Source organism: Nelumbo lutea, chromosome 1 (genome assembly GCF_056320005.1).
Source record: "Nelumbo lutea isolate HS-2025 chromosome 1, American lotus-T2T, whole genome shotgun sequence".
Lineage (NCBI taxonomy): Eukaryota > Viridiplantae > Streptophyta > Magnoliopsida > Proteales > Nelumbonaceae > Nelumbo > Nelumbo lutea.
This window is the reverse complement of record NC_142684.1, coordinates 101689674-101716879: the sequence shown is the minus strand read 5'-3', so window position 1 is coordinate 101716879 and position 27206 is coordinate 101689674. Positions and strand designations below refer to the sequence as shown.

General features: G+C 37.3%; 1 protein-coding gene across 2 annotated transcripts; it reads right to left on the bottom strand.

Moving 5' to 3' along the window:
* Nucleotides 1-9138: 9138 nt before the first annotated feature.
* On the bottom strand, nucleotides 9139-13957 carry LOC148876451 (uncharacterized). 2 transcript variants are annotated; one of them, XM_088966868.1, is made up of 7 exons: nucleotides 13285-13957; nucleotides 11853-11910; nucleotides 11262-11342; nucleotides 11035-11070; nucleotides 10529-10768; nucleotides 10302-10443; nucleotides 9139-9801 (listed from the first exon to the last, which is right to left on the bottom strand). In XM_088966868.1, the coding sequence occupies exons 1-7, from the start codon at nucleotides 13458-13460 to the stop codon at nucleotides 9314-9316; spliced, it is 1221 nt and encodes a 406-aa protein (XP_088822994.1). In that variant the 5' UTR covers nucleotides 13461-13957; the 3' UTR covers nucleotides 9139-9313. The 2 variants fall into 2 exon arrangements, with proteins under 2 accessions (XP_088822994.1, XP_088822995.1); XM_088966869.1 differs by lacking the exon at nucleotides 10529-10768.
* Nucleotides 13958-27206: the final 13249 nt, after the last annotated feature.

Here is a 27206-nt window from a genome sequence, read left to right as displayed (position 1 = left end):
TACTATTATTACATAATTTTGTTATTAATTTTGTAAGATATTGAATTACTATTAATTTCAATATTATGCTATACATTATTTTGTTATTTTAACTATTTAAAATCTAGTTATGTTAAATATTTAGTTATTTAAATATCTAAATAATATGTAAATTATTTAAAGTTTTTTGCTATTTACTGAATTTAATAATCCATTAAATTATAATTTATACTATTAATACATAATTTTATTTTTAATTTTGTAAGATATTAAATTATTATTAATTTCAATATTATGTTATAATTATTTTTCTACTTTTATGAAAATTTTTAAATTTATTACATATTTTTGTTATTTTAACTATTTAAAATCTAGTTATGTTAAATATTTCTTAAAATATTTAAATAATATGTAAAATATTTATTTTTTTTGTTATTTGAATTTTATTTATTTAACGCTATTACATATTACTAAATATTTTGTTATAAAGTTATTTATATATTTATGATATTTATTTATTGAAATATTTGAATAAGATTTTATTTTTTATTGTTAAGTTTTTATTAATTGAATTACATTTGAATTGATAATAAAAAAAAAACAGAATTTAAACTATTGGTACATAAATTTTGTAAAAACATAAAATTATTTTTTTGTATTTTTAACAAATACTTTAATGTTATTATATAATATTTTAAAATATTTAAATAATTCTTAAAATTTTTAATCTAAAATTTATTTATATAGATATAGATGAAAAGTTGAGAAGGAGGTAAATAAGAATTAGAGATAATTTAGAAGAAAAAATCTATGCTAAAATTGATCCTGCCATGTCAGCATAGTTCTCCTTGCATTAAATCCCCTTCCTAATTTTCTAATTTTTGATTTTTTGATTTTTCTAATCCACATAATTTGCGAAAGAACCGATGAACCCGCCCTATCCTCCCTTTTGTTTTTCACCATGTGTCCAGGGAAAGGACCTGGAAGATGTCTCTCTCTCTGTTTTATTTATATTGATTTCTTCTTTTCAAGGTTCTCTTAGGGTTTGAGTACTTATTTGGATTGTGCTTCATTCAGGGATTGTCTAAATTGGCAAAACGACATGCAGAGCTATTGGTTTTTTGAAAAGTATCTTTGGCCATCTGGTGGGTACATTAATGTTTTTGTTTTCTTATTTGCCTTTATTTCGTTTAATTTTGTTCTGTTTTCTCTTACAAGGAAAAGAGGGTTTACTGATGACAGAGATGCTAAGGATTGCACGAAAATGGAGGATTATTCAGTTTTGTATAGATTTGCCTTGGAGATGTCGATTATTAATTTTTTTTTGATGGTTTTGCATCTTTTTTTCTCTAACGAGGTTCTCTCTATTGTCATGGCTGTGGTTTTTCTTGGATTTGATGGGATTGGCTTGCATGTATAGTATTTGGTTTATGCGTGTTAGGGTTAGTCATATTAATTTCCTTTTTTGTTTTTCTCAAGGGTTTAATTTGCAGGTTTTCAATGACGAGGTTATTCCCTGCTGTTGTCTTGGTTGTGACTTCTGGTGTTCAATAGGGTTTGGAGACTTATAGTTTGGTTAATCCTATTCGGCTTAGAGATGTTGATTTTACCCTTTTTTTCTGGTATTTTATTACTGATCTTTTGTTTGATTGTTCATTGTCTTTTTTTTTTTTTGCAAGATGGGTTTTGTTCATGGTTCAGCTATTGATCAAGTAGACATGGGTGTTTTTTGATGCCATCAATTTGATGTTTGTGTTGGAGTTTAGTAGTGGCTTTGTTGGTTTCAGTGGTGCTCTTTATTGCACGGTGACAATTATGTTTTATGGGTGGTGGTTATGTAGGTTATCCAAATGTTGATTGGATTAGCTATTTTGTGGTGTGAGAGTGGAGATTTGTTGTTATTTGGGAGTGGTTTGGTGGATTGTTGGATTGTTGACAAAAATGACTTTTTTTTTTTTTTTTGTGTGGGAGTGGAAGTTCTTTGGTTGATTTGATGATTTTCTACAACTATTTGGGAGTGGAAGGCGATTACCGGAGTCTGGTCTTTTCAGAGCTTGGTGGTTGGTGTTTGGTTTGAATCCTGTGGTGGTTGTGAGGGCTACTGATGTTTGGTTTGGTTAGATTTTAAAACCAATGTTTGTTTCGTTATATTTAAAGTGTCATCCTTTTTGGGGTGTTGTGTTTATTAAATATATGAATTTTTATTTTCTTTTTTATTATGATAGGAGTTTAGTCTGTTGTTATTTTTTATTATTTTCTTTTTTGTGTTGCTGCCATTCTTACCAAGTTAGTTTTGTACATTTTGGTTTCTATTGTTCTTATTTTTTTTGCCAATGTTTTTCAGGTATGTGGCTTTGCTTTTTATCTTTATTTGGTTAGGATATCTTTTTTGCTGCACTGTTTAGGATATTAAGACATTTCTTTGTTTGCCTATCTTTATGTTTGGTAAATAAGTACAGTAATCATCAGTTGTAGTTTACACCAGATTTGTTACTTCCACGGACTTCAGTAAATCAATAAAATTGCTCCCATAGGTAAAGGACCCAACCTATATAGGACACCCAATATTGAATTACTGTCTCCAATTTTTTAAATCAATGGTTAATTCTTTGCTATATATACAATATAAGTTTCATCAGTGGCAGACACACAACAAGTTGGTTGGGTTTTTGGAAATTTTAAAGGAATAACACCTCTTAATGTTGTTACTATTCAGTAAGTTGGTTAGTATTTTGTTGGTTTCTAATTTTTCTTAGTTGTGTAATTGGATTCATATTAGTGTCTTTGAAGCTTCCTATCTGGCCCAATATGAGTGTTTTTTTTTTCTTTTTTGCATTTATTCTATTTTCTTAGAAATGTGATGTGCTATTACTTGGGGATGTTTTTGAAAATGTCTTATTTTGGGTATTTCTATCTTTTACTTATTTGTCCATAATAAATTAGAAAAAATGAAAAACAAATATGAAACATGAGGTAGCTAGACTTACCCGTAATAGTTCTAAATGGACAAGATAAAATAGAGCACATTTTGGTTTAAAAATTTCTATGATAAACCAATAACCGGGTGAACACTTGCAGAGTTAGAATCTCAATTTGACGATAATTTCTATAATAAACCAATAACCAGCTTCCTTAAGCTAATGAGAAGCAGGAGTTTGGATGATTTATATCATTTTCTTTATCACATTTATTTGTAGATATTTAATGGTAATTTACAGTTTTCAGTTATTTTTCTTTCATGGCATAGATTTGCGGTGAGCAATATGTAGAATGTTTGGATGATTCATTATTATTGCCATTCTAATGCTTTATGGTTTGTATGTATTGCAATTAGCTTTCAGTAGAAGATAACCATAGACCTATCAGAGCTTAGGTACTTGGAGGATGAGGAGAAGATAATTAAAGGTGCAACCATGGGTTAAGTTGTAGGTACCATTTGGGAAACCATGCACTTGGTATTATTTTCCAGGTGTTGAGAGAACCGTTGCATTTCCTAGGTTGAAGACCATGAAGATGACGGATAGCTATGGGCTGACCTTTGGTTCAACTGGAGGAGTTTATATAGATTTGGAACAATTGATACAGAATTACAGGATGAAGAGACTTTGATAAGGAGCAGAGATGGTGGTTTTGATGTTGGAGTTTCTACTTTGGGTCAAATATAATCATTTATTCCCTCCACAATTGGTGTGTAGTCTCCAATTTGTAATGTACAATAAAACAGTATAATCCAAAGTAAGTTGCTCTAATACTAACTTTGCACATCATCAATTTTCTTTTATTTGTCAATTTTATAGGAAATTGCACATCATCAAGGAAATTGGCCTCTCACCAGGAGCTTGGATCTCTTGAAAGCAAAAAAAACGTACTAGCACTTTAAGAGCATGAACATTCAACCACACATTGGGAATATTTCCAATACACATATGCAGCTCTCTTAGTTTAATGCTTGGATTGTATTCAAATTGATTTGGTTCAATTGAAATATAATATTTGTTGACTTAAATGGATTTATGGTTTTTTCATTATTTTTTTCGTATGATTTACATTTTCTCTTAATCCCTTACAACATGATATTGGATATTGGGCCTTCCCGTGCATTGCATGGGACTCCGCTAGTTAGAGGTAATTTGAGATAAATAGGAATTAGAAATAATTTAGAATATAAATAGAAATTAGACATAATTTTGGAGAAAGGGGGGGATAGTGGGGGAGGTAGTTTAAGAGAAATTTTAGGAGAATAAATTATTTAGGTTATTGGGAAAGTCTTCATTGGTTGCTTCAAAAATAGCATGGAATAAAAAATAAAAAATTTAAAAAAAGGAGAATTTTTTTACTGCTTTATATATATAGTGTTGACCTTGATGTTCATTTAAATAAATTTAATCAAAAGAAAATAAAAATAAAATGCCAATTTTGCCCTTAATAAGACAGACAACCACTGTATTGGTTATAATTGGTCAATTTTGTTTTATGTGCAAAAAAGTGTTAAGGGTATTTTTGGAATAAAAAATTATGGGCTTAATAGCAAAACAAACACTCCTTAATGAAAGGTTGATTAAGTAAATAAGTTGTAAAATATATAGGATGTTTTAGTAAAATGAAAACTATAACGTATGTTTAAGTAAATATGTAAAACTATAAGGTGTATTCTAATAAATGGCCCTAATAGAAACACATAAGAGTATATAATTGTTTTATATTTTCAATTTTGTAAATAATTAATAATTATTTATATTTTATATACTAATTTTAATTAATTTTTATAATATAAAAATAAAATTAATTTCAGTTACGTTTATTCATCAAACTGATGAAATCGACCAAGCCGATCAACTCAACCCGAAATGGTCAATTTTCTAATAGTTTAGGTTGGCTTTGGCTCAAAAAATTTTCAATTCGATTAAATTGGATCAGTTTCACTTTGGCTATTTGTAAACCAACTAAAATCGAACGGCCTAACCATGGTTATATATTATATATTAATGTTTTATATTTAAAATATAATTTTTAATATAGAAAATTGAGAAATTTCCCATATTTCTCAGTCTAAAATGTTTATATCACAAATCTAATTTTTAAATTTATTTTTTAATAATTGCACTATAATTTTTAAAATTAAAATTTAACTTTTAAGTTCAAATCTTTTGAGCCAACTGACCAAACAAAAAAATTGACTCAAACCGATACAACTTGAGTGGGTCGGTTTTCACAAAGGTTAGTCAGTTTTAGCTTACCAACTCCCCAACCAGATCAGGTCAATTTGGTTAGCCAAATAGCTTATGACCGAACTGAAACAATTCATGAATACTCATAATTTAAGCTAAATTAAGTCTCTGATAAATAACAATAGTTTAATTTCCAATAATTATTGAAAATTTATAACAAAAACACATAACTATTGAAAATATATTGATAATGAAAAAATACAATAATTACAAAAATAAAATAAGTACTAAAAATATATTAAATTAGTCAATAAATAGTATAATCTCAAATAATAGTTTAATGTCTAATAAATATTAATCAATAAGTTATAACAAAAATACAATAAATACAATAAGTACAATAAATTAAATTTAAAAATTTCAATAATAGTAATTTAACCTCCAATAATTATTGAAAGTTTTCTATTAAATAAGAAAACAAAATAAATTTATACATAAACATTGAAAATACATTTATCACTAAAAAAAATAATTACTGAAATACAATAAATATTAATTTTAGTATATATAATTATATAATAAATACAAATTAAAAGTTTAAAATTATTATTATTAATAAATATTAATTTTTTTTGAAATTTATTTTCTTAGATTATTACTTGATATAATTGAAATTAATTGTTTACAATATCATGTAAAAATATTAAATTATTATTAATTTCAATATTATGTTATAATTATTTTTCTACTTTTCAGAATTTTTATAAATTTATTACATAATTTCTTTATCTTAACTATTTAAATTATAATTATGTTAAATATTTTGTTATTTAAAATATTTAGTTATTTAAATAATTAAATAATATGTAAAATTTTAAAATTTTAAAATATGAATTATTTATTAAATTTAGTTATCCATGAAATCATAATTTATACTATTATTACATAATTTCATTACCAATTTCGTAATATATTAAATTATTGTTAATTACAATATAATGTTATAATTATTTTTCTACTTTGAAGAAATTTTTTAAATTTATTACATAATTTCGTTATTTTAACTATTTAAAATCTAGTTATGATAAATATTAGTTATTTAAATATTTAAATAATCTATAAAATATTTAAAATCTTTTGTTATTTGAATTTTATTTATTTAAAGCTATTACATATTATTAAATATTTGAAAAACATTTAAATTGGTAAGCTGGAAAAATATAATTTTATTAGAATATTTAAATAATTCTTAATTTTTTATTCCAAACTTTATTTAGATAGATATAGATAAAAAGTAGGGGATAGGATAAATAGGAATTTGTGATAATTTAGGAGAGAAATTCTTTACTAAATTAGAGATAACTTAGTAGAGAAACTCTCTACTAAATTAGAGATAATTTTGGAGATAAATAGGAATTAGAGATAAATTAGAAGGTAAATAGGAATTAGAGAAGAAATTATTTAGGATAAATTTTGGGGAAGAGATTATTTAGATTATTGGGAAAGTGCATTTCATTATTTGTTTAAAATATGACATGGAATTAAAAAAATAAAAAATTCAAAAAAAATGAGAATATCTTGACCGCTTTATTTTAATATATATATATAGAGAGAGAGAGTCTTTAAAGTACCCTTAAATATTTTAGTAATTGATTAATTATTCCTCTATCTTTAGTGTTTGCCCCTCTTTTGGAAATAAAGTAGTGATCCCCCGCAGTAGCCATGATCTGGTCGTAGAAAAGATGTATCTCATACCTCAAATTACAGCTAGGCCCATCGCAGTAATTGAACGAGTGGTGAATGTCGCAGCTACGAAAACCAGCTTCCCCAAATACTACAGAACTCAGCTTGCTTAAACAAGATTTTTCACTGCTGAGTGCTGACGCCTGATAGAACCCAACTGAACAACAAAGCCAACGGAAGAAGCCTCTGGGCGTTCTTTTGCATATCTTGAACCAAGTTGCATCTCCATTTCTGTAGTCATGACTTTGTTTAAGCTCTCATTTCTTCATTATCTTATTAGGGCAAGCCCTCTAACTAATTAATAGGTCAAGCAATTGGAATTTCAACAGATAATCTATTGCTTTTGCATATCATATGAGTTTTAGCAATTCTCTCATCACTTACCCAGATTTCTTTCAACTGATTGCAGAGGCTTATCTCTCTCCGTTTTTGAAAAGTAGCATCTGTATTCGTTGGCTTTGCGGGAAGCCAATGGAAGAAGCCTTTGTATCAGTTCCTTTCTTTTTTTTTTTTAAATCTCCCACAGCTCTCCTTGCTACAACGAAAACCGGGCGGTAAAATTTGAAGGAACAAATTTCTTGAGAACCCCTTAACCCAAAGCACTAAAATGTTTGTTTCATAAAGACTGAATTAGGATGAAATTTATCAAACTCGGGCGGAAAATTTTGAAGTAACAGATTTGTGGGGAATTCTTTAACTGAAAGCTCATCAACAAAAGGACAAAATCGGTGAAGAACAAGGTAATCATGATTCCAGACGTTTGATGGACAGGATAATTACTTACAAAAAATCAAGAACCTCTTTTTCTTTGTATAGTGTTTATGTATTTATTTCAGATTCTTACCATTTCCTCTTGGCTTCGGCAACTCCACACTACGTTCTCAATTTCCTTGTTTTTTTTTTTTTTTTTTATAGTATTTATGTATTCACATCAGAATTTTACCATTTCCTCTTGACTTCGGCAACTCTACAGTCTTCGTTCTCCTCAATTACGGAAAACGGAGATGGAGATGAAGGCAAAGATAGAGATGAAGAAGGAGATGAGGCATCGATTTGCTTTCTATCTTCTTGAAAATTTTTATCAATTGGGTTTTATTTCGAAAATTTGAAGAATAGTGAAATAAATTTGTCAATTGTCAAAAACAATAGAAGTACTTTAAGACAATACGTAAACAATAAGGATAGAATTAATCAATTAGCTAAACCATAAGGTAATTTAAGAAATTTGCCCATTTTCAAATTGTATCTAATAAGTCTTTACTGTTAATTGACTGTTAGTCAACATTGTCACATGACATCAAGTGTGCATTAAATAATTTTAAAATGACAAAATTATCCTTTGTGATATTTTTGTTGATCATTTTACCCATTTTACTTGAGTGTTAGAAGAAAGGTAATGAGATTGGACACCAATCAACTGTTGAAGTTCCCGCTCTCCTTTTCAAGCTCCCCCGTTCAACGATCAACTATAACCAGACGATCACTGGTTCGATTTCATAACCCTCCTTCCCCTTTCCTTCTTTTAATACTCAAACAAAATGAGTAAAATGGCATAAAGGGTAATTTCATCATTTTGAAATTGTATAATGTGCACCTTATGTCATATGACAGTGTTGACTAATGATCAATTAACAGTAAGAACCTATTAAACACAATTTGAAAGTTTGAGTATTACAAAGACATGTTTTGAAGTTCTGGAACTGACTTGTCACAACTGTTCAAAAACTTTGCCTATTTTTTAAGGCATTGAGACATAGAGAGCTGTCAATGGACTTTAAATTCTAATTCCCAATCCCACGTCCAAATGTTAGAAGTTAAAACCTACATCATCTGATCCGATAAAACATGATAATAATATGCATGATAAAACAGTAAGATGTACGCAAAATTAAAATAGAAAGATCATCATAACATTTCTAATTGAATCAAGTCAATCCAAACCAACCCAAATAGTATATTCTGAGTTATATTTAATATTATTCTGACCATAATCCAAATTAAAACCCTAATAAGAGTGGTTACTCACTCCTACATGATCTATATGATCAGATAAGGGTCAGACTTATTAGCGTGTAAAGTCAGGTTAGAGTTTTCCCTTATTTTTTTTTTCGGTGGGGGTGGGGTTATTGTATATTCTAACTTCTAACATCACTTTAGACTTCAGGCTTGAACGCTGAACCCCCCCTCTCCACTAAACTCTAGGTTGCCTGTACATTTCAGGCCTTTGGAAAGATCAGGAGCACAAGCCTTAAACCTCAAAGTTGTGGTTCCTTATATCTCCATCTTTAGTTTTCAATTATGCATTTCTAATCAAATGGGGATACAAGGATTAGATTCACTTTCAAGTAGCATGGACATCTTCATTCTGAATGAGATCCATATTTTCATTCTGCAAATTCATAGGCAATATCAAGATGTTTATTCTAAAGTCTTGAGCGCCGTATGCATTTGATGGGATTAAAAGTTACATGCCTGCCTGCGGAAGGTGGCTGCCCATTCAAAGAACCAGACCTTATGTCCCAACCTTCAATGTTCTTGGGCACACACACATCAAAGAGGATTTGACCCAGAACACCATAAGCATTGATGCTTGGAGGGTTCTGCACATGGATCAATCCTTCCTTCTGTTCATCTTGTAATGACCCTACGTCTCTACCCTCTTGATACTCCACTGAACTCGGCAAGAAAGAGTGGTCGCTCAGCCCAATAGCAACTCTGCTTAACCTCTGGCTTGAGCTAGCTGCTGCTTTCCAAATGGTGCAGATTGACTTGGATATCCCATCATGCAACCTTTCAACTCCCATTCTCTCTCCTTCAAGTTGTTGGATTCTCCGAGAATAAACTAAAGCAGCTTTCCCAAGCAACTCGGTCAGAGAAGCCTTATAATCAGTTGGATAATGTCTGTAATGACCTACAAGGACAGCAATACAGATGACTATGGTTAAATACAGAAGCACCATGACAGTATCAAGGCTTCTGGGAAATAAGGAATCATATAACAGTGTTTGGCATGCTTTCAGAAATCATTCTGGTGATTCTGGGGTATTCAAATTTGAATATGCAAGAATCACCAGAATCAGTTTTTCTTTTCCATCGCAAGATTCATCCACAGGAGTTCTCTTACAGAGATAAAGAAGTCAGTTTCCTAAAAGAATTGTTTTCTTCTCAAATCTCATCCCTTAAGTACTCATCCTGGAAATAAAATTGATGCCAAGGACCACCTAGTGCTAAAATAAGGAACACTCAAGTACAACGGTACAACACCTGAATAGAAACTTCCTGTGTTTATCCAAAACTGAAAAACTGTATCTCAGTTTGCTTTGAAGAAAAGGATATCTTTTTTGTCCTATTTGAAAAAGGATTTAGCAATATGATAATAAAAAACACCAGTTAAGTTTGTTAATAGCATACCTACATGAGGTGAGCCATTCCATTTCACTAGTTTCACATCAGCCCCAAGGTCATGTAGACGCTGAGCAAAATTGCAGATGGTTTGAAAGGGAGCAAGCTCATCATCTTCTGAACAAAAAATTAGAAATGGACCCCCAATGCTCTGCAAAATAAATTAGGATTTATTAAAGCAAAAGAAAGAAAAAAAGAACAATGATTAAATGGCTATGCTTCGTATAGTAACTTACAACTGAGGAGTAGAGAGTTTGCCAATACTCAGCACGTTGTGATTCAAACCTATTTAGGAACAGGGCATCTAGACCAGAAGCAATTCCATTTGCTATCCACGATACAAATCTAGGTGGACTAGGCATTTTAAGAACCGTAGGATGAACAACAAATCGAGCACCCAAATCACTGGTAAAGTCTACAGGACTAGAATCATAAATATGACCAGAAAGACAGTTTCTGACAAGGTGGTACTCATCCTAAACAAGAAAAAGGAACAAAGAAAGATGACACAAAATTAACATAAAAAGTTTATTAAATCACAAGCATACTAACCAAAACAAACCAAAGAATTATCAGGCACCTAAACAGTATATACCATTGAATCATAGGAAAATTTCGAGAGTCTAAAGATTGTGAGATCTACAACTTCCAGATGCAACCGGAATTGATCTGATCACTTTAACATATAGCACAAATTCAGAGGTGAGGAAAGTAGAAAACCAAATAAAAGAATAAAACTTACCAGATTGAGCAGTCCTTCACACTTCCCATCAATTATCTGCAATAAAAGAATGGAAAATTATTTATACTGCCATAACATAAATAGAAACACACAACATTAATGATCCCTTGAGATTTGACCTTGGCTTAGGAATCCAAGCAACAGATAAACAAATGACCTGTTTCAACTGAAGGACATGAATTATAAAAAAAAAGAAATTATGGTGTACAAGACCTCAAAATCCTTACCTGAAGAACCTTATACATGCAAGCCTTTGGGCCCCCAGAAAAAGCTGCAAAGACAACAGGGGATGGCCTAACCTTTAGCTCCTGCACTTCCAAAGCGAAAAAGAACTTATAAATGGATATTACTCCATTTGTTGAACTTCAATGGAAATTCTAAGCTAATCTATTGCTAGGACTTATTTCAAATTGAAATGAAAATTCTGAGCTAATCTACTGCTAAGGCTTATTTTTAAATGGGGAAACAAGATTGAAAGAAGCATCTCTTTGTCATTGCTATCCCACATGCTTTTCCCAATTATTTGCATATATAAATAAAATAATATCTTTCGATGAAAAAAGTCTCATGGCATTATCAAATACATTCTTTGGCAACACCAGTTCCTGTCAAAAACAATCCATACAAGAGTGGAGAGTTTATCCTAGAACCCAACAAAATATGTTGGTTAAGAATATCAACAGATGTAAGCTTTTCAATATCTAGAACCACTCAAATTATACGCGTCTTACTCTTCCAGCACCAGAATGGGGACCTGCATCAGATTGTAACCTAAACAAGTTCATTTGGAAGATCAAGTTAACTACAATAACACTAACCTTGGCCAGCTCATTGAGAATGAGAAATGCCAATGATGTTGCTCTCTCAGGGAAGAAACTGCAGAATAAGTCAATGTTGAAACTCGTAAGTTTCAGGAGAAAACCGTCTACATTCAGAAAACTGCAATATAAGGGAAAAGGGGGAAGCAAATGCCTTGTGCAAACAATAAAATAAAAGGTTACCTAAATCTTATTTACTTCCAATATGATAAGATTTGTAAAAAACTAACCAGCCACCACCCCCTCATCATACACTTATATGCAATACAATATAAGAAGACAATCACATTTACCTCACTAAGGCATCATAGTTAAAATTGTTAAAGGAAGTTGAAATTATCTCCCGAGTTTGATCATGTTAAGTCAAGCTCCTACAATAGGTAGAACATCTGTTGCATGATAAGCAAAAATCCACGCAAGGCCTACCAAAGCATGTTATCTGTGCCATATTGAAGTCTCCTCAAGCATTATAGGCTTCTAAAATGAAGTCTCCTTAGTAAGGCCTATCAAAAATTAAACAAATGAAACTACACTGATAAATCTCAGTTGCTCATCAAGCTTTCTTCCCTGGAACATGGCATAGATTTATATGGCTTTAAATTTTCATGGGAAATTGTAATCCTCTTTAAGGTAAAACACAGACATTCAAAATTCCAAAGTCTTTATAATCCTACAATCCTTTCTCCATGCCCACCAACTTACTAATACAATAGTAAATTCATTTAACAGAATATTGATCATCAATATCTCGATATCTCCATCAGTATTCCAAAATTCTCATGCTGAGCCACTTACAGTATTAGAACCACATTCAAAATCCTATATCTGTTCATTTATTTTAACCTAGAATTTAGGAGCTGCAACAGATGCATAAGCACATTTCATGGCGAAAACAACACTGCAAAGAACTAATGTGATCATCTTCAACTAGTATTGTGATGTTTTCTCATTAAAGGAATACACATCCTACATACGTTCTCATACGCATTTAAGATGAATTCGGTTCTTTTCCAGCTCCATGTAAATACTTGGGTCCCCAGCTGAGTAATGAGGGTCAACTTCAAAACTATACCCCTTGGGAATTCGAATAAAGGGCCTGTTGTTGGTTGATCAAAATTTATAGTTCTGTACCTTACTGCCACTTTCCTAAATTAATTCCGAAGCCACATTTTTATAGAAATAAACAACCAAGCAGGTCCACACAACTTCAAATTGTGATACTTACCCTTCAATTTTATCAATTCCAAACAAGCTGACACCAAAAATGCAACTTGGGGAATTCAGTGGAGCTTAATAGAGCAAACCAATACCAAAAAATCAAAATTAAATTCGAAACCAAAACGAGGCGTTAGGGAAATCCATCCAAAAAAAAAAAAAAACCAAAGCAAAGGAGAAGAAAAGAAAAAGGACCAATTAAGGGAATTGGACTTACAGGTTGAAAAATTCGGAATGACAAACAAGGGAATTCCATCCGAGGGAAGAGTAAAGCTGAACGTAGGACCTGACGTGTTTCTCCTGACTTGAAATCCAAGCGAATACGACGACGATCCCTTCGACCTTCCTACCCTCCTTTCTTCCCCAGTAAAGCCTGCCGCCATCCCCCCACATCTCCTTTTCTCAAACCAGAAAACTTTTTCTTTTTGGGTTTTAGAATTTTGTCCACTTTGAGCTCAAATCAAAACCGTATCTGCTCCCCGGAAACGCAGAATTGATAGCAATGCAAATTGTAAAAACGCCGACGGGACGGCCAACGGAGGAGGACTAGGACGGAAAGCCTTTTCTCGCCTCCCTCTCCTCCCTGTAATAAACTTCTCCATTTTTGCTTGTTCTTAATTTTTATTTAATAAATGGAGATACTAACGTGCGCATGAATGCGGACGAAAGGGAAGCAGGAGAGTTGTTTCGTTTTCAATCTGTGCCACCATCAGAAGACCACAGAAGCCGGTATTGGGGTCTGTCTCTATCCCAACTCCCAACTCCCTGAGGCCCCGAAACCACTTTTGCAACAGCACCAGTCGTAGAGCAGCGCTCAAACAACGAAATCGAAGCCTTTCAAGTATTGCTACGGCCCCACTTTGAATTAGATGAATTGAAACCACGTTTTCTTGGTGGGCCACAGCAATACATCTAAGGCAAGATAGTTTACAAATTATTGGCTTTATCTGCGAAGCTTTGCGCAACAAGAATTACAGGTGGATGCTGCCAGTGGGGGTGCGCATGTTAAAGAGGTTACGCACCACGAGCACGACAAGATGGTTTGCTTAATTATTGGCTTTATTTTCACTTCAGCGAATCAGGGGGCACTGTAAGAAAGAGACCGGATCTGCTCCTCAGACCTGGCGCCTTACATCTACATTGGGAACATTTTCGGTACTTATTAGTTATTTTTTACGGAAGATGTTCCTAATATACGGTGGATTTGTGAAAGGCGCAGTAGATCCCGCTTCCGTAAGAGATGTTAATTAAACCTCACAGTGTCCAGACGGGATCTATTCTTCATAAATGGGCGCCTCACATATACATTTATCATGTATCGGAAACATCTCCTGTGAAGAATTGTGAGGAGCTCTGTGGCTGCTGTTTACTGACCACAGTCCACGTTCTACTCACGTGACATTATGGTCCCTCTCCCGCATTCCCTTCCTACAAGATTCTGCACGCATCCTCAAACATTGAAATCCACTCACATATTGAAAATATCTCATATACATTGTGTATTAAATTCATGGAGAGATAATTTGGGGGTAGGAGTGGCAATTTACAACCCAATCCACCCATTTATTAGCAGGTTGGATTGTATTTATTAATTTGGGTCTTTAGAGGGTGGGCCAATCCAATAAAAATATTTTTAATAAGTTGGGTCATGAGCATCCAACGGCCATCCATAAGACTATTTTCAGGCTATTTTCTTTTTTATTTGGAAATTATTTTCTCTCTATGCCAAGACCTACATTTCTTCGTAATTACTAAAGAACATTACTTTCGACATGAACAGTATTGGTGTTGTTGCCTTAAGTCATGGAAGACGGAGGTTCTACTAATATATCGGTGAAATTCGGATTGAGTACAAGGAGTTCGATACTAATGTGATAGTTGTTTATTGAAGTCGCAGTTCATGCCGGAAATCTGATACTGGTGCAGAAACTATTGGTAGAGGTGTAAAATTCTCGTGGGTGACCCATGCAAAGTGTGTGTCGAGCCGTGCCGCCCTAACTTGGGATAACTTGGGGGTTGGTCCGACACGGCCCACGGCCCAGGCTTGTGTGGGCCCATGCCATGCCGCGAGCTGGGCTGGCCTGTGGGCCAAGCCTAAGGCTAGGTCGGGCCGTGCATCAGGCCAAAGCTATTTATTTGAAAATTTTGATAAAAAACTTAAAATTTTAATTTTATATGAATTTTGATGTATACAATTGTTTATATATACAATAATTAAATAAATTAGTATAATAAAATTTTAAAAAAATATTTATTTTATTCATATATTATATACTATATATTATTATATAATTATAGTTTATATAAATATATATAAAATATATATAAATAATACATATGGTCGTGCTGGCATGCGGGCAGCACGGCTTGCTCGGTAGTGCCATGTTGGCCTGGCCCATGGACCTAAAACTCCAGGCCTAGCACTACCCACATGATCGTGCCGGGCTTGGCATAGCCCATGGACCATCGTTTGGGCCGGTCCAAATTCATGTCGGGCCATGGGCTGCATGGCCCGATTTACACCTCTAACTACTGGTAAGCCATTCACATCTCTCAAACTCATTGCAACTATTCATTTATCACTTGTATATAAGTAGAGGATTTTGGCGAGGTTGGAGCATTTCATTCCTTTTCTACTTGTTTTTTTTTCTAGACAAAAATTCATTCTTTACTTCTACATATTTTGCTGAAATTAGGATTTTCACACTTGGCATTTTTAGTTGAGGTTTTTCTACTTAAATTTTAAAATCTTCTTTTAATCCCAAGAGGAATTATTCCCTTAAATTTGGAGACAAGCTGGAGGGATTTGGACAATGAAGTTGAGGTGAAATTTCCTCTTCATTTTCTGGACATTTTTTTTTGTAATTTATGTTATTTTTCCATGTATTTCTTTGGTTTATGTAATTTATGTTATTCTTCATGTATTTATTTGTTTTTTTTTTGTAATTCGTGTTATTTTTCTTCAATTTCTGGGTTTTGCATAATTTATGTTTTTTTCTTAATTTTTTGGTTATTTTTGTGTAATTTTCATTATTTTATCTAAATAGGTTGGGTTTGGGTTGAACCGAACCCATTTAATTCTATCTAATTGGGTCATTAATGGGTTGGTGGGTTAGATGGGTTGGGTTGAAACTCAACCCAAACCGAACCCAACCCAACCAGCCCAATTGCCACCTCTAATTGGCGGGGGGTGCAAGTTGGGTTAGCCAGAGTCAACAGTTTCATTATTTTGGAACTCGGATTGAGTCCATTAGGTGTCAATGCTTTCTTTCAGGATGCGTACATAGTTCTTGGGATGAAAAACTTCATGATGGGTGATCATTTTTTGCCTGTCCCATTAATACATATTTATATCTATATTATTTATACATATTTGTTATATTTTATAGTCATATTGCATAAATTCATAAAATAAAATTTTCTAAATATTTTATACACATATTATCTATATCTATCTATCTATCTATCTATCTATCTATCTATATCTATATCTATATCTATCTATATATATATATATATATATATATATACTATTGCTCAATCCGAGGTGGTGCACGAACTGAGAGCAACCAGATAGTCCTTGCTGGCAGGGTGGGGCTAAGCTACAGGGATGTGGCCGCGCTTCAAGACCAATGATCAAGAAAGGAGAAGTTAGAGGCCCAAGGAGTTATCCCCGGGTAAGTACTCCGATGCTCAAGTCAGTAGGCAGTGGTAGATGATCAAGTCGAGCTATGAGGATGCTAGTCCGAGCTAAGATGCAATATTTGTGTCAGAAGTTGGGTCCCTTACCTTGAGCATGGAATGCCTTTTTATAGCCAAAGATACGTGTCCTGGTCGAATTAGGCTTCCAGGGTTGTCGGTCGGGCAATGATTGGGCAGCCACATGTCTCTCAGGATCAGCTCAGCCATGACCCGAACACCACTCCCCCAGTTCTGAAGTCAAGGAATGAAGTGCTCCCAATTCGTTCCTCGGCTGAGGAACTTCCAAGTTAATCTAGTTGAGCATCTGGTCCCTTTGTTGTTCCTCGGCGCCTACCATAATCCTAGGGTCTGGGCAATATGGGATGTGGTCGAGGAATCCTTCCATCGTTGGCTGCAAAACTCCAAGAATCCTAACTTTGGAATCCGAACACCACTCCCCCAGTTCTGGAGCCGAGCAGGGGGAGTGCTCGGTTTGAAGTGTTGCATGGTTGCATAGCTCGGTAGAGCGCCGAGGTGTCAAGTTGAGCTTAGAGGTCCGTCTTCTTGGTGGGCCGAGGAATGACTCTGATTCCTAGTGGAAGTTGAGCTCCAATGTTGAGATCATTATAATGCTCGGCCATGGTATGCCGAGCTCCGGAGTTGGAGTCTAAGCTTCGGAGTTGATGCCGCTGTGATGCTCGACCATGATGTGCCAAGCTCCAAAGTTGGGGCTTTAGAGGTGTAAAGCTATAGGGCTTAGGCCATGGTATGCCGAGCTTCAGAGTTGAGGGTCTTAGAGGCACCAAGCTATGGAATTGATGCTCAGCCATGGTATGCTGAATTTCAAAGTTGTGGGCTTCAGAGGTGTCAAACTACGGAGTTGATGCTCAGCCATGGTATGCCAAGCTTTAAAGTTGGGGGCCTCGGAGGTGCTGGGCTTTGAAGTTGGGGGCCTCAGAGGTGTTGAGCTACGGAGCTGATGCCTAGCCATGGTATGCCGAGCTTTGAAGTTGGGGGCCTCAGGGGTGCTGAGCTTTGTAGTTGGGGGCCTCGGAGGTAATGAGCCATGGAGTTGAGGTCCCTGGTCTTCGATTGAGGAACTTGTGCTTGAAATATCGGAATCCAAGCATCACTCCCCCAGTTCCGAAGTCGAAGGGTGGGGTGCTCGGCTGAGGCACAACGAGGCCTCATTTGGTCGGTATTTGTTGTTGGGCATCCTAGAAAAACTAGAGAAATCAGTTGATCCAGTGGTCCTGGGCCAACCTCAAACATATGTGACGTTGGTTGGACCGCTGCTATAGGGTGGACCGGGGCAATTAATGCCCTGGCCATTGTTTGTTGAGGTCATTGCTTTGGTTCCCGAGGCCTTGCGCATGCGGTATTTGTCAAAGCGGCGCTTTATCCTCATCATAGATCTGGCGTCGATTCGCGTTCCTACAGTTATAAGTAGGGATGGATGAGCATTCCCCCTTTGCCATTTGCAAGATGAGTAACTTGGATAGCTCGACGGGGTGTTGTCTATGTTGCTCGGAATTTTGTTTTTATTCCTCGGCTTCAAGCTCGGTAAGATGTCTTCCTCATCTTCCCATTCTTCTTCCGCTTCTAGCTCTTCTGGTTCTAGTGAGTCTGGTTATGAGTCCGAGGTTGGGGCTTTCGAGGATGCCGAGGTTGGTCCCTCTAGGGTAGAAGTTGAGCTTCCCTTGTAGGCTAGTCGCCGGTTTGAAACCACACCCTACGTGTTGAACCTTGAGGACATGGCATGGATTTGAGCTATGTACGACATCCCAGAGCAATTCCGAATGAGGTGTCGTAGCATGGTGAGATGGTACCGATGCTCGACCTGGAAAAATTTGTGTGTACGAGAACAATCTAGAAGCCGAGATGAGGTTTCCTCTAAACGAAGGGGTTGTTGAGGTACTTGCATGGTACCGAGTACTGCCGGTGTAGTTGATGCCAAACTCCTTTAGCTTTTTGGTTGGCCTTCTGTCCTACTGCATCGTTCATGATATCGAGTTGACCCTGGGTATGGTGAGCTTCCTTCTTCAGCTCAAACATCACCAACAGGGCTACTACTACTTCTCGACTAGGAAGAACATTAGAGTGTTGGTTGGGGTCCCCTCTTCTCTGAAGCACTGGAAGGAAACTTTCTTCTCTGTCCACTATCCCTATCCAGGGACCTTCCCTTCTCGGACGCGCTTCGAAAATCGAGAATGAGAGTACCCCAACCTCAATGGTTTGCACTTACTTGGGAGAAAAGGTCGGCTCTGAGCATGATGCACGGGATAGACGTAGCTGCGTATACATGGTCGGAGATGTTGATGCTCGGCAGGCTGATGCATAGGGTGACTGGTCCGTCCTTTTCGTAGCTTTATTTGCCTATACTTTCTTTGCTTCTATGATCTAGTACTTACTATCGTGCTTCCGCGATGCAGGTGTAGAGATGGTGAGTGAAGAGGAAATCGTACATCGGATGAAGGAAAATCGCTAGAGGCAGAATCGGGCAGGCGCAGCACCGCAAGTTCATCCCGAGGTAGTCCCTCCTTCGAAGTCTTCCAAGAGGGCACCACGTTGGCAAAAAAGAGCTCGGCGATAGGGGAACGATGATGAGGACATCGTGATTATGGAGCCCAAGGAAGCTCACCAGGCCACCTTCCCTCTGCAGGTTGAGGTGGGGATCAGTAGCTCGGACATCCATATACCGCGCTGGTGTTAGACAGTTTTGTATGCCCTTAGCTCCAATCAGTTTGATGTACTTATGACATTTATTGTAAATGAATAAAGTGCATATTTGATTCGTGTTATGTGGTGTGTTTCTATGTAATACCCTTAAAATCGGACACTTATGAGACTTGTGTTGGTTTAGAATGTTCACAATCAGTGGGTCGGTTTGGGGAGACCTATCTTGATAAGGCTGACACTGATGTACCGCCAAGTCAGTTGGGGTGGCCTGTCTCTGCCACCAGGGTGAGACCCGATGTACAAGCAGTGTGGGATCAGCTTGAGACCTTGAACCGGACCCGCATTCCAGTATTGCCCTGGACCTTGGCGATTAGTGGGAAAAACTGGAATATTACACCTGACCCATAGACTCGATTATGGTACCACACTACGTGGCGGATTGGGCCATCTTTGATATGCCAATTAGTGAAACCCTTAGAGGGGGTCAAAACCTGGGTATGTTGAGATGGTTCATGAACCCATCTAAGTGGGTGATCATAGTGACAGGATCAGCCCCTTTGTCGAACAAAGGTTATGATCGGGGAAATGCACTCTCTGATGGAAACCAAAATTGTCGGCAGTTGATTTCAATCATTGAAATTTTGTTTTGCAAAATACATTTATGCAATATAATATATATTATAGGTTTCCGAAATTGTTTGCAAAAGGTTTTAATCCACGGGGTCCATGTAAGAGGAGAGTGCAACACTGTACCTTGCAGTTGAGGGAGAGGTCCTCTCTTGTCGGGTAGTGTTTAATCATTATGGGCTGAGAGGTTAAGTGTAAGGACATTGAGGGTTAAACCTGATGGGCTAATCTTACATCTGCCCATAGTCCTTGGGTGTTACAAGGTGGCTTGGCCCAAGGACTACTTAGTGTAAGTGTTGGGCCATAGAGTCCATATGATGGGCTCAAGGGGTTCATTGGGCTTTCTAGTGAATTCGGCTAGGCCTTGTGATAGAGGCTGGGCCGAACCTTGTGGTTGGTGTGTAGATCAACGTTTGGGTGCCATGCCATACAGAGAAAGCCCAATTGGGTAGCAATTCGGAAGGCTTAAGTGAGCACTTACACTTAATGGGCCAAATACGAGCTGGGCTAATTAGATTGGCTTGAATGGGGCGAATATGAGATATGGATCAGCCTTAAAGGATAAGGGAAAGTCCCTATCCACTCAGTAAGAGTCCAAATTTGAATATGATTCAAAACTAGAAACTCCCAATCAAATTAGGAGGGCTGATCATGATCTGCATATTAGATAAGGACTCTACCTTATCACTTAAAGGGATCAACATCTCCTAATAGGATTAAGAGCTGATCCCTTTAGGATTATATAAGGAGGAGGGGGCGGAAACCTCTAATCAATCTCATCTCGTATACAGATACAACACAGAAGAGAGAAATTAGCATACAGTGAGACTGTGCCAATTTCTCACCTGCCACCTCCTTCCTGCCGCCACCTTTAGCAATTCATCTCCTCTCATGTGGGAGTCATCAAAAAGCATTCTTGATTTCAGTTCTTTGTGAAAGAATTGAAAAGAAGTTATGCTCACCTACCATCCTGTGGGTTCTTGCGAAAGATCCAGTTCTTGTGAAGAACGTTACTGATTCTGCTTAGTCCTACATCGCGCCATCTTCAGTGGGAGTAGTCTTTGGTGACTTTTCTGGGCGTGAACACCTTCGTTGGGGGATACTAATTTTTCGTATCAAGTATTTCCCTCTCCTACTATTTTTTCAGATCTGGTTCGGTTCTTGATTCAAGATTGATCTTTGAAAATTAGTTTTATAAAATAGGGAATGCGATTCCCAGTTGTAGGAAGGAAAGAAATTTTTGAAATTTGCCCATTCTATTCTACTTTATCCGGGGCATCCATACGACGGATCTTTCCATTCCTTCAATGGTATCAGAGCCATGGTTCAAATCTTGAACTGAATTGGATCAAATCTGAACCTATGCAAATGGGAAGAAGGCGTTCTACCCGATTTGCACAGATACAAGGTTTTTCTGAAAAATCTATTTTCAGTTGATGGGCGATTGATCTTAAATTAAATTTTATAAATTTGAATATTATTTAGAATTGTTCTTTATAATTTTCTTGGTTTATGGGCTGTTCGTACACATGGAGATCGAAATCTTGATTGGCGTAGGGAACATGCATTTCTGTAGTTTCTTGATCATTTTATTACATTTGGTTTGTAAAATATATATATATATATATATATATATATATATATTTATTTATTTTTAGAGTGAATGTATATGCATTCGATTTGATGTAATTATAATAGAAATTAGGTTTTCTATTTGTTTTATTTTGGATCGAAGATGGTGGCGGAAGGAAGGAGATTTCATAGATGGGAAAATCGCTATCTGCGAATTGCAGTTTATGAGACTGTAAACTGTGATCTAATCTTTGTTTTGTAGGAAGGATTGTGCGAAAAACCCTATCTGACTGATTCTTGATTTTCTTTTATCAGTATTTAATTTCAGATTAATTTCTTTAATTAAAGATCAAACCCTAGTCCCATTTGAACCAGATTGGTCCAAGCTAGTTGGACCAAATCTAGGGTTCGATCAAGGCTGAATCTCAGCCATAATTCTCCCACTAATGGGCCTAAGGGTTGATAATTAATTGAATGTTTAATTCGGCCCAACCTGTAAAGGCCCAATTTTAAATTGTTAAAACTGCTAAAAGGCCACTTCGTAGATAAAGCTATATGGACCAAATTGGTCAACCCTAATTTCGGCTCATATACCTAGATAATATTAATGGTTAATATTATGGGCTTTAAAATGGGCTTTACAGATATTAATTGATTGGATCAATTCTTCCCTACATGTGATGTTTAGATGTGTGATGTGCTACGTTCATGGGCCATAAGTGCTTGGCCCATGCCGATTCGATAGTGGCCCTTGTGCTCACTATGGCTGAATGCACATCATTACCATGATATCCCTGCTGGTCATTGGATGACCTCCCTCAATGGTGGGCCCCCACACCTCCTGAAGAAGATACGTGTAGAACCCTAGCCAATTTGGGCCCACAGAAATCTGGTTTTATGAAAGTCAGTGGGAGCCACTTTGGTTTGACCTAAATCAATCTAGGGCGTAATTTTTCGTTCCCTCTAGCAAATATGAGTGCATATGATAGAGAGATTCATATGATGAACTCTCTAAAGGCCTTCCATCATTAGCATGAGGATGGGTCATTCAGTAATGAGGAAATGCACTAGAAAATGGGCTATCCATTTGTTCTTGGACTTGTCTGAGTGTTTCATAAGATGATAGGGGTGTCATAGACCGATGTGGGAGGGGCTTCACCAAAAAATAGGAACTCTCTCATGGTACCTTGGCGTTCACGAATATGATGGGTGAGCACTCACTGGACAAAAATGTTTACCTAAAAAACGGCTCTGAACCTTGTCTGACAGAGGCCAAAGGGAAAACTCATATGATGAGTGGATATGATCCTTCATAGAAAGGTGGTGGGGTTTTGCAGCTGAAACAGTTGGCTCCATGCACCATATGTGGTTTCCAACATTTTCAGAGACAAGTCATTGTCTCCGTCACTGAGATGAGAGGGAAATCTCAGAGATGAACAAATGGGAATGGAACATAGATTAAAAGCCATATCTATGTAATGAACATGAATCAAATTAGGTTGTGGACTAATGTTTGGTGTTTTTTCAGAAAATGGAAAATGAACAATTTGCAAAGCTTCTTGACGACAACAAACTTAAAGGCCCGAACTATGCCGACTGGTACCATAACCTCATGCTGGTCTTAACATCTGAAAAATTAGATAAGGTAGTAAAAAATCATGTCCTGGAGCGTCGAGTGACATGGCTTCTAAGGATAGAAGGAGGGAATTCCAAGATTGGGAGGATAAAAACTCCCTAGCCTGCTACTATGTCATTGCCTCCCTAGACAATCCAATATAGAGGCAGTTTGATCAGATCGAACTAGCCAAGAACATATTTGATAGTTTAAAGACAATGTACGAAGAGCAAAATCGTTCTACTCGGCAGAAGGTCTTGAAATAGTTCATGACCGCTCAAATGTCCAAGGGGCAACAGGTTCATGACCATTGTCTTCGGATGATGGGTTATATCAACGAGCTTGAAGCCCTTGGATCCGAGCTAGATCTTGGCACGCATATGAACAAGTTAAATGACAGCATCCAGGAACTTAGCAATATGTTGTAGAGGGTCGAGGATTTGATTAAGAAGGATGAGCCTGTGGCTATGCTTGCTGAAGCTAGAAAATTGGGCAAGAAAAAGAGGAAGGCAAAGAAGCCTCAGAAGAAAGCTGCCAAACCCAAGAAGTAGAAGAAAGACAGAGCATTGAATGCGTGTCACTTCTGCAAATAGACCGACCACTGGAAGAGGAATTGTCCTCAATACTTTGAATCCAAGAAAGGTAAATTCGAATCTTGTGTCATAGAAACCAATTTATTGGTGGCTTCTGCGTCCTGGTGTATTGACTTTGGGGCTTCAACTCATGCGTGCAACTCATTGCAGGGGTTCAAGGTAAGCAAAAGGCTGAATGAAGGTGAAGTGACGCTCTACTTGGGGACTTTTGCAAGTGTTGCAGCTACGACGATAGGAACCGTAGAGTTACTTTTCAGAGAATGATCATTTGTACTTAAAGATTTTCTTTTTGTGCAAAATTTAAGAAGAATTTTGATTTCTGTCTCTAAACTATGTGCGGATGGATATTCTGTCTTTTTCAGTAATGCAATTATTATTAAAAGAAATAATAAATTCATCACATACGGGGAACTGGAGAATGGTCTCTATGTTCTACATCCTTCTCTAGAAACTAACCTAGCCGAAACTACATCGACTGATATCCCCAAGAAAAGAGTATGTGATACAGTTAATCCCATGTGCCTATGGCATTACCGACTTGGCCATATAGGTATTGACCGAATCACAAGACTGGTAAAGGATGGTCCTTTGGATTTTCTAACTGTAGAAGATCTTCCCACTTGTGAGCCTTGCCTTCAGGGTAAGATGACAAAGAGGCCATTCGACGATAAGCTTGAAAGATGTACAGGCACGCTTGACCTTATACATACTGATGTATGTGGTCCTCTGAGTGTTAGGACCTGTAACCAGCACGTGTACTTTATTACATTTACCAATGATTATTCTCGGTATGGTTACATGTACCTAATGAGACATAAGTCCGACTAAAGCATGAGATTGCTGAGCTGAAGGCAAAGAGGGAACGACTAAAGCAAGAGGTCGTCGAGGAGGCAATGGCACGATACGAGAACTCAGTGGAGCTTCGGTAGGACATGGATCAGTATGCTTTGGCTTCTTATGAGGCTGGTTTCAATGTCTTCCGACAGAGAGCATTGTGCCACCGTCCTGAGCTAGATGATGTTGTGCAAACTCGGGAGGCCTATGACAATGAGACACCCCCGGCCTCGGATGAACTTGTTGATGAGGAAGGATGAGGTGGCAATGATGATGAAGATGGAGGTGACGAGGCCACCAAACTCCGTTCCACGGATTGAACTGTTGTGGATTCCTTTCTTTTTTTTTTTTTGCTGCTCCTATAATGGCTCAGTATGTTGAGCTTTCACCTATTGTACTAGCCATTTAACTTAATGAAATTTTCTGGTTCTAAACTTGTGTGCAACCATCTCTCTCTCTCTCTCTCTCTCTCTCTCTCTCTCTCTTTTCAGGTTCCTCGACCTTGCCTTGGTTGAGGTTTGAGTTGGCCAAGATCTTTAGGCTCCGACTGGTGAAGCGGAAGTGTATTCTGAGCTATGATCTTTGGGATGCTCAGTTTTTTGTCTCGGTAGCCTTTGGGGCCCTTCAAGGGCTAGCCGTTGCTCGGCTAGCTCTGACCGACTTGGTTGGTGGGTGAGTATAGTTTGATCAACCGTCCTTAGGCCTTGATGGGTGGGGGCATTCTTCTGCACTTTAGGCTCAAGCCGTAGGTAGCTGAGTCAAGTAGGTTGGTAATACGTTGCCGAGCTATGCGTTGTGGGCTCGGGCCGTTCGGAGGTCAGCTGAGTCAGGTTGGTCGGCAATACGCTGCCAAGTTATGCATTGTGGGATCAGGCCGTTCGGAGGTCAGCCGAGTAATTGAGTTGTACTAAGCTACACATTTGGGATGCTCAGTTTTTGGTCTTAGGAGCCTTTGGGTCCCTTTGAGGGCTAGTCATTGCTCAGCTAGCTCTGACCGACTTGGTTGGTGGGTGAGTGAAATTTGATCTACCGTCCTTAGGCCTTGATGGGTGGGGTTGTTCTTCTCCACTTTAGGCTCAAGCCATAGGTAGTTGAGTCAAGTAGGTTGGTAATACGTTGCCGAGCTATGCGTTGTGGGCTTAGGCCGTTCGGAGGTCAGCCGAGTAAGTGAGTTGTACTGAGCTACACATGTGTGGTCACGTAGCGTGGTCGTGTAGCTCGGTTTTGTAATGTGGTCATGTAGCTCGATTATGTAGCACGATGCTCATGCAATGGTGTGTGTGCATGTGGTGTGTCAGGAAATCAACACTTTGCTTGAATAGGACACTCTTTATTATCATTGAGCCACTGATAGTACATCCGAATGTTTCCTGTGTTCTAACTCCTCAATATTGGTTGGCTATCAAAATCTTCGAAACTGTAGGTGCCCGAACCAAGAACCTTGGTGACTCTATATGGCCCTTCCTAGTTTAGTTCAAGCTTACCTTCCCCGAGTGCGGGCACTATGACTTTGCGGAGGACAAGGTCACCTGTCTTGAACTCGCATCTTTTGACTTTGGTGTCATAGTATTTTGCCATCCTCTACTACTGTGCTACAATCTTGACATGTGCTCGGTCCTGAGCTTCCTCAATCAGGTCTAACTTTGCATGGAGGTCCTCTTCATTCTGGTCTTCATCGAAGAGTTCGGTTTAGAGGGTTAGAAATCCAATCTCTATAGGTACCATAGCTTCGGCCCCGTAGGTCGGGCTGAAGGGTGTCTCACCGGTGGCTGTCCGTGGAGTAGTCCTGTATGCCCAGAGTATGCTTGGCAGTTCCTCAGCCCTCCTCCCCTTGGCCTGGTCTAACCAGGTCTTCAGGCCGTGCAATAAGGTTCGGTTGGTTACCTTGGTCTGTCCATTGCTCTTGGGTCGGTGCACAGCGGTGGTCCAATGGTCGATCTTCAAGTTGGAGCAGAGGGCCTCAAACATTTGGTCAGTTAACTGTGTCCCATTGTTTGTGATGAGGACGCGCGGAATACCAAATCGGCAGACATTACTTTGCTAGAAAATGTTATGGGCATTGTGTGCAGTAATGCATGCCAGAGCTTCAGCTTCCACCCATTTGGCGAAGTAGTCTACCACCACTAGGAGGAACTTTTTCTGGGCAATCGTGGTGGAGAAGGGGCCAAGGATGTCCATCCCCAACTGTGCGAATGGCCATGGGCTGGTGATCGGCTTCAGGGGGAGTACATGCTGGTGATAGAGATTGGAGTGTCACTGACAACTATCACATTTCCGAACTAACTGGATTGCATCTTGCTTCATCGTTGGCCATAAATAACCTTGTCGAAGTGCCTTGTGTGCTAGGGTGCATACACCGGGATGGTCTCCATAGATACATTCATGGTTGTCCCTAAGGACATAGTCTGCTTCGGATGGAGAGAGACATTTTAGGTAGGGAAGAGTGTGAGCGGCGGTAAAGCTGACCTTGGATAAGGCAGTACTGGGCTGATATGTGTTGGAGTCTCTTCGCTTCTGTTTGATCTTCTAGAAGTGTTC

What these genes read in the sequence shown, in the direction of transcription:
- LOC148876451 (XM_088966868.1), bottom strand. Translation starts at nt 13,460, where the DNA reads ATGTGGGGGGATGGCGGCAGGCTTTACTGGGGAAGAAAGGAGGGTAGG. An exon ending in CATTCCGAATTTTTCAACCT is followed by an intron (nt 11,911 to 13,284) that starts GTAAGTCCAATT and finishes CTTATTCTGCAG; the next exon opens with TTTCTTCCCTGAGAGAGCAA. An exon ending in AAACTCTCTACTCCTCAGTT is followed by an intron (nt 10,444 to 10,528) that starts GTAAGTTACTAT and finishes TTTATTTTGCAG; the next exon opens with AGCATTGGGGGTCCATTTCT.